Source organism: Cinclus cinclus, chromosome 2 (assembly GCF_963662255.1).
Source record: "Cinclus cinclus chromosome 2, bCinCin1.1, whole genome shotgun sequence".
NCBI lineage: Eukaryota > Metazoa > Chordata > Aves > Passeriformes > Cinclidae > Cinclus > Cinclus cinclus.
In genome coordinates this window covers 33,360,147-33,372,524 of record NC_085047.1, presented here as the reverse complement: position 1 = coordinate 33,372,524, position 12,378 = coordinate 33,360,147, and the positions used below count along the sequence as shown (strand labels likewise).

The window sequence follows — 12,378 nt, the reverse complement described above, 5'->3', positions numbered from 1 at the left end:
AGCCAAAGCTCTCACCTAGAGAGAGACTCTCATTCTAGAAGAGAAAGGCTTAAGAAGGGTATGGGGCTGGAAAGCAAAGCTAGGGAAATTCAAGTTGACAAAACTTGTGATTTTTGTAAGGCTGAGATGACCTAACTGGTGCAGTGACCAACCAGTATATTCTCCATGTCCTGGTATCTTAGATGAGGACTCTGATGCCTTTCTTGAAATGTAATCACCAGACAGAGGATTTGCATGACTCAAACACAAGCTGCAGGGATGAGTGAAGGCATGGCAGGACGAAGTCTAAATTCCTTGTTATCAAAGAAGCTGAAGATGGTGTAAACCAAATAAAATCAACATTCACTACTTTCATGTTATTGGTTTCTCTGTCGGAACATCAGGAAATGTACATTAGGAAGGTTTAAGTGATTTAGAGAATTCCTGTGAACATGAGTGGCTGGAAGGTGCTCTAAAGTAGTTTTCGGTCCTGACTGATGGGAAGGGTGAAGTTCCTATTTCTGTTTTGCTCATGGCCAAAGAAATAAAGGTATCAAATCTGACTCTGAGGAAAAGTTTCATGTTTCTCACAGCACACAGTAGTTGTCTGTGGGCCAGGTCAAGCTGGACACTACTGCTTGAAAAGTTAAAGGGTAAAGTAAATCAAGATGGCAAGTTTACACTGCAGCAGCAGCCCCATGAGGAACATCCTCAAAATATTTACCTTCACCTGACTGTCTACAAAGGACCATAAATCAGAAACCCAACATGACAGAGCAATGGTGATGTGAGAGTGGCATCACTACACATATTCATCATGGAATCAGAGTATCATAGTATGTCTTGGGTTGGAAGGGACATTACAGAACATCTAGTTCCAGCCAACATATCCATCATCTCTGGTTCTCTTTCAGGTACTGTTACCAGGGCGTTTCTTAGCCTTTACCATAAGGCTGCAAAAAGCTGTGACATGTGGGCACATTAGTGTGACTCTGGAAAGGAGGGAAGGAGGCAGGATATACTGATGCAGTGCTGGAGGTCTGTCTCCAGGGCATACCAGGGTCCTCCAAGGCTTCATGCTGGGCTGACGCATTGTCCCTTCATTTTTGTAGGATCAAAGGGAAAGACTGATGCTGGCTTCAGACAGTGGCAAAACTCTCTCACAGCACTTACAGCTCTTCCTTTCTCATATCCTACACCCAAGCCTGCTCTAACAATCCTGTTTTATCAGGTTTAGCTCTGAATACGACTCAGTGTATAATGGTTTGCAGTTTCCCTTTTTGTTTGAGAGTGAAACTTAGCTCCCTACAGTAATTAGCCTGTCCCCAAAGACCTGTCTATGACTACTTTGAGGATTTTAGCATTATATAAACCTTTCCTGCCCCTGCAGTGGTCTTGACATTAGCTGTCAGTTAATGCTATGCAGCTCGGCTTGTCCAGTAACTGGATTAAAGACTTTTCTTCCCATTGAACTGGTAACAGTGACAGTGATAATCAGCAGCAAAGGAAGTTGATCTGGAAACTCAGCCAGGGAAACGACTTCTTATTCAACTCCTCCAGTCAAAGACAAAGGATGCTGTGTGACTACTTGCTGCTTTGTTGTTGCTGCTTTTCAACTTGACCTGAAAAAAATTGCTACCAGCCTTTACGAAGTTCCTTAGCTGTTGTTGTTTGTCTGCTTCAGAATCCGGAAATTCTTATTAATGGATTTGTTTAAATCAAGAATACGGCAATTATCTTGATTAGTTCACTGAGATGTTATCACTGTACATTAATTCAATTTCCCTCTGAGCCAAAGTCAAACCTTCTATGCATTATTTAGCCCAGATGAGGCTCTTTTACTTAGGTCCTTTGTGTGTCCAATTAGTTTTGAAGGTCACCTCCTCCCATACAGACTCAAACGCTTACACAGAAATTCAAAAGCCCAGAAATTCAAAACCTTTTCACGGACTCCCCAAGAAGTGGCTCACAGCTGCCTGGAGGGCAAAGGGTCTCATGGAGCCAGATCTTCAGATGAGTGGTAAGGGGAGCTTTGACCCATAACACTGGAGGCTGTTTTACAGAGAACCAAACTCTGCCAAAGCTCACACACTGTAATGGATGGAAGGTAGGAGCCAGCTGGACTGAGCATGCAGGAGGACCTTGAATGGCTTCCCAGTGACCCTCAGGGCTCAGCAGAGGTCCCAGAACCAAAAGTTTTTTATACCAAAGCCAATGCCCTGGTCTTTGTGATTGTGATTTATCAGATCATACACAGAGTTTTACAGGATTTGATTTAGTGTAGTTCACATGAGGGTCTTGTCCTACTCCTGCAGCAGGCTGGAGTATGAGAAACACCTTTGGCTGTTATCCTCCCTCCCCTTTTAGCAAGATTTCTTGGTTCCACTTGTTCCACAATTTCTACAGGATAAAATTATGAGATTCTTGTTACTGTTCCTCTGAAAAAGTTGCAGTGAAACTCCAATAGGTGCCATGATAAAATAGCAGTTCTTCAGTACCCTCACTAAGTTGTGAAGTTACATTTTGAGCCACTGCCCCACCCCTAAATTAATGCCTGATAGCAAAGTTTAGTTGAGAGCCAAGGGAATTAATTCCTAGTATCATAAAAGCTAGAAAGAGATCTTCCTCTTCTTTTTTGGGCAGTCAGAAAATTCAGCAGACTGTGACCACAACCTGGCCTTTGGTCATTAGGAAGAGGACTTGCCTTCATGAATTTTTGAGTATTATCGGTTTGTCTGTTATAGATTTATTTTTAATGTTGTGTTTAATGTTGTTTGAAAAATTGGGATGAGGCGAGCTTGTTAAGGGGCACTGGGTGCACGTTGGTATAATCACATGCAAAATATAGTTTGCAAGGTCCATTTAGACACTTTGGCACTAAATGCAATATTATTATAGTGATTTTTTTCTGATCTATTTGACTTGTGTTTTAAAAGGCTGATGAAATGTGAAGAAGCTAAAATGAGAAAATGCAGAAACTCAGGCAAGAAATTGATTTCTGAATAGATGGTACTTAGGATGTTCTTTAATTGCCAAGGTCCAGGTCTCTACACAATGGTAATGTGATAAATGAAAGCTCTGAATGTTTACAAGCCAACAATTAGACCTCATAAGCACCAAATACCATTTTAATTCTGTGCATTGAACCTTAGCTAAATATGTTTCCAATTGGGAATGGATGGTAACGGCTTCCTTTGCTGGCCTAATAATTGCCACTGTAATTGTAAGTGTTGAGGCTTTGCAGCAGGTTTGAATGGGAGGCAGCAGCTGTGTTAGCAGGTGATGGATTCATTGCTCCAAGTGGCTGCTGTGTGCACTCCCATGATTCAGTATTTCCTTAATTCTGGGGCTTTCAGAGCATTTGGAGAACACAGAAGTCTTAGGCTGTGATGAAAACTGGCCCAGCCCTAAATCCCAATGCAATGGAAACAGGCTAGACAGCTTAGCTGCAAAATGAGGTGACTAGGAGAGATTTATGTTATTGCAAATACCAAGACACACCTGCAGCTACATAAGAGCCAGTCACTTGGCCTTCCTCTCCAAGCTGAGGCATGCCCTGTAAGGGCCTTCATAGGGCTGAAAGCAGAGGTGGAAGGAACAGCACATTTAACTTATTAAGCATATTATCTCTTTGGGATGTGCAAGTCTTCACATCCCTGGGAGACTGTGGGTATGTGATAGATGATATCAGGTATGTGTTGTGTGAGCTAAATTGGGGAAAAGGGGAAAAAGCCCCAGTTCTGAGTAAAAACAGAAAAGAGAAAAATAACTGCTTGCCAAGAAGAAAACGCTGTGTGTGTTCATGCTAATGGGCTTCCCACACCTCAGTTTGCATTGCCACCATGGTGCTAAAAAAGGAGCTTTAGTCTGTACATGAGCGTTTTACACTTCATCTGTCACCAATTAAAAATAATAATAAAAATGGGAACGGTCTAATTGTGCTACCTTCTCATTTTTCTGAGTTTGTAAGGCCGGACCTCCTTGCAGCTGCAAATCAGTGAGCTGTCCCCTCCTAAGCTAGTCCTTAGTAGGTCCCTGGCTGGCTGCTGGGTAGAGGGAGGTGCAGCAGCTCCTGCACATGCAGAAAACACAGATGGTCCAAGTTCCTTCTGAAGGAGGGTAATGGGGTGACTAAGGATGTGCCAAAAGTCTAATGTACTTCTGCAGACATCTTAAACCAGTTTGAGCAGATCATTTCAGACTGTTCTGGCCCAAAAGGAGCCTTGCTTCCAATGATCTGAAGTCTCAAATGGAAGTCCTTGCTCTTGATGAAGTACTGTGAGTTTTGTACAGCTGTAAAAATGCAACCATGTAAATTAAGTGTATTGTACTTAGTCATTTTGACAAGAAAAATGTGTGTGCACACTCCTTCATTCTTTTTTTTTTCCTTGCCATTTTAACCTAATTTTCACAAGGAGATGTTACTGGCAGATTTCTCCAGTTGCATATTTACAAATATTATTTATTTGCCCAACAGAGGTGGAGAATCATTTGTGACAGTGCTAGAAGCTTGAGGTCTAGGAATATTATTAAAATATTATTTAAAAGGCACTACCTAAATACTATATAAAATAACATTTATTTTACACTACATAATATTATATTAAAAGGCACTACTTGCCTTTTAATAAGAGCATGCTGCATTAAGACAAGGGGAAGTGGCTTTAAACTGAACAGAGGTAGGTTTTAGAATAGATGATAGGAAGAAATTCTTTACTGTGATTGTGGTGAGGCACTGGCACAGGTTGCCCAGAGAAGATCTGGCTGCCCCATCACTGGATGTGGTCAAGACCAGGTTGGATGGGGGTCTGAGCAGTGTGATCTTGTGGAAGGTGTCCTGGTCCACGGTGAGGTGGGTGAAACAAGATCATCTGTAAGGTCCCTTTCACCCCAAACCAATTTGTATCTCTGTGATTTGATTAATATAAGGAGGTGTCTGCTGCTGGGGGCTGTTCAACTGAGTCTCCACAGTGTTTTGAGGCTTTCTTTGTAGCACATAAGTAGGACTTGCATGGAGTAAAGGTTTTGTGCTTACTCTCAGCATTTTTCTGAGTGTCATTCAATTAGGATAAAAAGCTATGACTCACAGGACATTGACTTAGCACTTATCACATGAACAAGCTCTCTGCCCGCATCCTGGTTTTTTCACTCCTTATTTCCTTAACCTGCAGACCAGCTTCCTTTTATACTGTTACAGCAAACTCACCTGTTACACCTCAGTGCAACACATCTAGATCTGTGACATTCTTTTTAGGAGGTGAATCAGGCTTACTTTTAGGAGCAACTAATTTTTAAAATCTAAATGAAGCAACAGAAATAAATCACACCTACTAATCCACCAAGGCAGAGGTGCCAAATTCAGATTCATCTTACTGAAATTTCAGAGCATTTGCAAACTTTATTCTACCCTTGCAGTTCAGACTGGTTTATATATATAGGACTATTGATGTTTTGGTAGAAGGAATTTGGGGTGTTACACAACACACCTTCAGTGATAACAATGTTTTCTTTGCTCACTCAGGGGAGAAATCAAATCATATCCTTTGTGTCTTGTCTCAGCAGATGGAGTAAAGAGACAGCCTGTGATGTTTTCTGCTTAAGATTCACATGCTGGTTTAGGAGGAGGTGTGCAGGTGACCGGAGACAGTACAAGCAAAACACATTTGTCTCAGTGCAAACAGGGCAGCCACAAATCTGGAGTAAATTGTTTGGTACTGGGAGCACTTTAGTTCTGGCTCTTTCATGGAGATGCAGCTCAGATCCAGGCTGCTAGCAGCTTGGAAAAGCTTTAACTGATCTCTGCCAAACTCCTGCAATGCAGTCCTATTTTCAACCTTTTCTTGTTTTGTTTTGTTGTATTTTTTTTCTTCTTCTTTCTTTTCCATTGTACAAGTGGCTGATTGATTGCCAGGGTATTGGACGGAAACAGCAAGGTTTGGATAATCCATGACTGATAGGCTGACTGGAGGGCAAATGCTTTCTTCTACCTTACTACCTCCCCTTCTGCTCAGTGGGCGAGAAAAGTCTCACATGATGGTGTGTCCAAACTTAAGGGCTGGGGAGATTTGCAATGAGGTCACCCACTTGGTCACTACAACCTAAATATTAAACTTGGGCAAAAATCATCTTTTCAACTAGCCCTTCCTTGCATTAAATCACTGCCTCCATATTTCAAAAGTGAAGTAACAGTGCTGTGTTCAAATCTGGAAAAATGAGAGTTGAAGAGGAGACAAATTTTTTTCTGTGTAGTGCAGAGCCAGCCCAGTGACTGCTTATGGGTCTCTCGTTGGTTGCAGTTCAAGAATACTTTGTGTTTGCCTTGCCTTGCCTTGCCTTGCCCTGCCTCCCCTCCTCTTCCCTCCCCCTTCCCCTCTGCTCCCCTCTTCTAGGGTGTTATTTGGTTTCTGGGTTTTGTTGTTAGGTGGGATGTGTTTTCTTATTCCCCAGCTCAAAGTAGTCCCAAAGAAAAGCATCAAGAGCTCCTCAGCCATCTGCTCCCTCCAAAGTCTGATCATCTGTATCCAGATACCATCTAAGACATTTCTCTAACTTATTCTTAAGAGAGTTGGGCAGTGGGGTTTCCAGTGCTCCATCTGTTCCTCTGCTTGGAGCAACCATGGGCCTTAAAAACGTTCTATAGCTTCTAACCTGAATTTTCATTGTTTCCATTTATTTTCTGTCACATCCTGAGTAGACATGATAAGCAATTTATTATAATCCTCTTCAGAGCACCCATTGCTAGGGTGGCATCTTTCCACTTCTTGTTTTCCCTTTTTCTGATTGAACTCTTTTATTTTGGCTTTGCCTCTCACATCAGGTTTTCTAAGCTTGTTATCCTTACTGTATCATTTACATTACTTTGTCATTCTGAGGAATGGTGCCCTTCACTGGACACTGCTTTCCTTCAAAGGCTCACCATTGGGTGGCACAGGAGAACAAGACCTCTCTGCTTGTCCACCATTTACTTTGTATCCCCAAGTGATACATTTTCATAATGTGATATAGTTTCATATAAATCATTCTTAAAAGAGTTGCAGGCAGGACTTGAAAAAAGGCAAACATTTGTCTATGATTGATTTGCTGCAATTTTTCTCCCAACTATTTAAATACCCCTTCCCTGAAGGTCCATCTCATCAGAAGGTGTAATAGCCCTCCGGAGATTTGCTAGGAGAGCTCCCTAATGCTTTCCATTTCATCTGCAATAATCTCACTGCAAAAGTCCCTTGCCAGCCTTTTGGGTCTGCGAACCTTTTTGCAATGCCACAGATGGGAGGAATAATGGTGTGTTTGCTCTCTTAACTCAGGAGAGTTCTAGACACAAGTGTCTGCTTCTCTTTTTATCAAAAAATAACTCCCCAGTTTGTTAACTGCTGTGGGGCCATGCATGTAGGAAGCTTATTTTACCTGGGCCCTGGTACATAGATGTCCACATCACAGAAACCTTCCCAGATGGTGCTTATGTTGATTCCTCATTGGAAAAGCCAAGGACACAGTAGGGGTGAAAACTGGTCTGCTTTTTTACACTCTTAAATCAGTCCTTCCATATGGTCCTAGGAATGGTAAAAGGTAGACATGGGGGTTCAGCTGTGCTAAGGACCCTACACCATGTTCACAAAGGACAATTCTCTACCTGATGTGGCAGATCAGGTCCTTGCTGCTACCTTAATATTTAGCTTTTTTAAATTAGATAGGGAAAAAAATTAAAAATAAATTGCTGAGCTCAGGACACAACCAAACTAATCAGTTGGTGGCCTTCAGAAATTCCTAGTTCTGCTAGACAGGATACACAGGCCACTGCTTTTCTGTAAGTCACAGCATTGTAAATGGGAAATAAAGTTACTCTTGTAAACAAGAAGTATATTGCAGGTGAGGAGTATTGGAAAAATATAGTTAAAATACAAGCTATTATGTATTTAGTAATTCTCTAATCTTTGCTTCATTTTTTTTTTTCGGCTAAAAGCTGTGATTTTCTTCTCAAGGGGCCAAAAAAAGTCAAGACTGTCTGAAAGAGTGACAGTACATTTTTCCCTGAAAAATCTGGATGATGACTTGAGGAGCTGATCTCTGCTTTATAGGATGATTCGTCCTCTGTTGATGCTGTTGACTTTATTACATTCTCCCTTTCAGATACGACAGCTTTGGCCGCCTGACCAACGTGACCTTCCCTACTGGCCAAGTGAGCAGCTTCCGCAGCGATACCGACAGCTCCGTGCATGTCCAGGTGGAAACCTCCAGCAAGGATGATGTTACAATCACAACCAATTTGTCAGCATCGGGGGCCTTCTACACCCTGCTCCAAGGTGAGTTGGGCCACCATCCCTCTCCTGACCAAGCTGCACACAATGGATCATCAGGAAACAGGTATTGTCTTGATAATTCCAGCACCAAAAATCACCTGCATGCTCAGTGCCCTCAGTCCCCACATGCTGGTGCAGACACACGCTCACACCTACTTAGCCTCATTCCCAGGATGCTCTGTGTGGATGCTCTGCAGCTGTTTTTCTGCTCCATTCCCAGCCAGTCCCCTTGCTACGCAGGCTCGTGCAGTAGAGTCCTCCATCATCGTTACCATTATTGTTGTAACTAAAAGGGTTGCATAAATCAAGCCACACTTCCAGCCAACCCCTTTGCTTCAGTCTCTTAATGGCTTCTGACTTAACAATTGCTCTCCTTCTGGAACAGGCTTCCAGCTGGGTGCTGGAGATCTGATTTTTTTTTTTCCACTGGCATTTCAAACATTCACAAGGAGGCATCCAGGAAAATGACCATCCCTGTGTCCTAAAGGTTTATGTTTGAGCTAAGAGGTGGTGAGGAGAGGCACAAAGTAGAAGTGGACGGGTGGGGGTAGGGTTGGTGGGACCAGTTTGTGGCTGCAGGAAATGAGCACAGTTGTGCCTGTGTAGGAAGGTAGGTAGGAAGCAGAGGACTGATTAGGTGAAGGAAAAGGAAATGAAGTGGGAAATAAAAGAGGAATAAATAGCAGGGGAGCACTGTGCTGACATGCTAGTAGTGGCAGAATATGTACTGCACAAACAGTGCCAGCCTGGATCTCCAGGTTCTGAAAGCTGATGCAGCCTTAGGATCAGGATGAGCTATCACACCTGTTCCCTGGGGCTTGGGGAAAGGCAAGGAACTTTCAGGCTCTCCTTTCTTTACTCCCCAGATCTTAATTCACTCTGTTTGTGATTGGTTACAATGGGGTGCGAAACATCCTTGTGAGGAACAAACAGCTCCAAGTGGGGCAAGCATGTTCCAGAGTGACATTTATTCCCACATCTCTGGGGTACAGTTTCCTTTTCCCTCCCTGTAACAACATCAACCTTTCCTGAAATAAAGTGCCTGCTATGCCTGTAACACTGCTTTTACCCTTCTGGAGAGAGCTGCTTGAAGAGGGTTCTAGCCCCCTCAAGTTGTCCTCATATTCCTGTAGGGAGGCACCATGACTTCCTTATTCTGTATTTGAGCCTGTAAGATAGATTGCATATACCCCACCCCATCTCACTCACATTAAGATGTGTGCCAACTGCACAGTCATGAGGTTGGCTTCATAGGCCCCCACTGTTGGGGGCCCTTTAGTGACAAAATTGACTGGGGTGTGATTTATACACTCGGCGCTGAAGGCACAGTTACATAATGGTGCCACAGTAAATTCTGTCATTGTCCTGCCCTCTGGCACAGGGTCATTTTGGCCATTGGAACATGCAGAATTACAAACAACCATCTTCAGAAGTATAAAATTATGAAACTGTTTGGATCTGAAGAAACTCACTTAAAACAAATATCTGGATAATGTTGCAGAGGAGGTGGCTTGGTGAACCAAATTCTTGGTGAACCTTTCAGGAAACCTGGATCACACTGTGAACAGGTGAGATCTGAGAAGGCATCTGAGATTGCAAATTCTGGTAGGATGGATTTAGGAGCTTCTACAGCAAGCATATCAACACTCCAGTGGGATTTTGTCTTCTGGACTGGTGACAAAGTGAGCATTTGTTCAATGCCAAAGTAGGGCAGTAGTGCCCTAGAGCCAAAGCAGCCTAAAATGCAGCATCCATCGACCCATGGATTTCATGTAGCCCTTGAGAAATGCCTTCCAGAGCCATGGAAGTGTCTTCTCTTGGGAAAATGTTGAAAGTAGACGATTCACATTCCCCACACTGTATCACAGCACAATGACAATAACCCTTCTGTGGTGCTTACATAATAGGAAGGGAACATCATATGTCTGATTAATTTCATGTAAACCTTCAAGCCTTCCTCTGCTTCCTGGTGAAGGAAAAAAGAGGGAGGAATATATTCACTATTCAGGGATTTGATTTAAAGCACATCTCCTAATACTTTAGCATCAAACCAAGTGTCTAAGAAAGCTGTGGCAGCCAACTGGCTGGCCCTTCTCTCCATTTGCAGACTCAAGCGTGGAGGGGGTCTGTTCTGGCTGGAGTCTGTGTCAGATACCATCAACTTACATACCCAGTGATAGAGCTATCACACTTGGATCTGCCCTGTGGATCACTGCTGTGTATTTTTGGCAAAATCCTGTGCCCCAGTGGTTTCATTGTCACTGCTGTGTGAAGTTGAGCGCCTGTTGAGGTATGTGTGGCAGAACTCCAGCTGGCTACCACAGGAGCAGGATAAGACCCACATAGAAAAGGACCAGTTGGTGTCACATCTCCTTCCCTTACTGTACCAAACTGTGCTCTTTGCTAATCTATTTCTTTGGGACAATAAATGGTAATTTCACTGTGATCTTGTTTCCTGCTGAGCTATGGCAGAGCAACTAGTGAACAAAACCCAGTTTGCCTCAGAAAGGAAAAACACTTAATGGGAATTTTCAGTGGATGTTTTTCTTCACAATTAAGAGTTTATGGCAGCCTGGGAGACAGAAATGGTAATATTTTCCAGCTTTTGCTGAGCTTCTGATAAGGCAGTGTTTGTATAATATTTTTTAAAGCCATTCTGCACTAAGTAAATCTCATTCTTTCTTACCCTTCATGAGCTACTCTCTGCGGAGATAAATGCCAGCTGGAGATTCAAAGGATGGGCTTTCAGCCTTCCTGATTCCTGAAGGATGTAGAAGAGAGATTGCTCTTCTGTTCAACTCCTGAATTCCCAAATTCAGGCCCAAATACTAGCCTGAAAATCTGATCTTTCAAAGTTAGTGGAGGCCAGATGTATAGAGACATGTGGGAGCTTAATGCCTCTGCTTTCTCTCCAAACATGAGGACTTCAGTTGCCACCTGAAAGCTTTCTCAGGGGAAAGGATTTGGCTGTTGTTTGGGGAACTGGTTAGCATTAACTTGCTGTGCAATTTCCTGTCACTTGTGAGACAGTGAATGAGCTGAGGAAAGTAGGTGGCCCCACTTTCTCATATACTGTTGTGAAATTAAGATCTTTAGGATATAAAAGCATGGAAAGTTTTCAGTCGGACTGATTTAAAACAAATATCTCACCACACAGTGAACCTAGAGGAAGAGGTTTGAACCTGCATCCTTTGGTAAGGTATTACACAGTTTTTTTCACTTTTTTAACCTGTGCAAGACTTTCTGGAAGAATATGAGGTGCCGAACCTCATCAGAATGAAAGTACAGTTGTCCATGTTTACTTTCCCTGATGAAACCAATGTTTTGCTCCTGTTGAGTGGGACAGGTGAGTAACAGAGTGTGTTTGGTTACAACCATCTGAAATGCTGATGCAGCCTAGACGAGGGAGCAAATTAAGAGCTGGAGCTGTATCATCAAAAGATCAGCAAAGAACTCTTTTCTGTCTTCAGACCAAGTCCGAAACAGCTACTACATCGGTGCTGATGGCTCCCTCAGACTGATGCTCGCCAATGGCATGGAGGTGGCCCTGCAGACCGAGCCACATCTGCTGGCTGGCACCGTCAACCCCACGGTGGGGAAGAGGAATGTCACCCTGCCCATCGACAATGGCCTCAACCTCGTGGAGTGGAGGCAGAGGAAGGAGCAAGCGAGAGGGCAGGTCACTGTCTTTGGACGCCGGCTGAGGGTAAGTGAGAACCACGAGCACTTTTGGCCTCCACTTGCCATCAGTCCCCAGTCTCATGACAGAAAGGGATGGGTATGATTTCTATTGTCTGCAATAGGGATGGAGCTGCAGGACGGAGAATTGGCTTCTTGCCCTCACAGACATAACCTTTATGACTGGAGTATATCATTATGTCTCCTTATGTGCTGATGTTCCCTTAGCCATCAGAGGTGGTACTGCTGATCTCCCTACCAGTCCCCTGCAGCACTGGGAATGTGTGACCTCCCATCAGACACCACAGGTTCAACCATCATCTCAGGATGTTTAAACAAGCCAGGGACAGTCATAACTATAAAATACCACACCAGTTAGTGCAGGTGTTTCCTACCTGTGCTGCTGGCAGTGATAGAGCAGAGC

General features: G+C 43.3%; 1 protein-coding gene across 1 annotated transcript in view; it reads left to right on the top strand.

The window, feature by feature from the left end:
• TENM4 (teneurin transmembrane protein 4) overlaps positions 1 to 12,378 on the top strand; it is a 341,874-nt gene that overhangs the window by 304,957 nt on the left and 24,539 nt on the right. The window contains exons 26-27 of the mRNA XM_062514903.1: positions 8,107 to 8,279; positions 11,747 to 11,982. Of these exons, the coding sequence (XP_062370887.1) occupies positions 8,107 to 8,279; positions 11,747 to 11,982 (409 nt within the window). The remainder of the gene's footprint in view (positions 1 to 8,106; positions 8,280 to 11,746; positions 11,983 to 12,378) is intronic.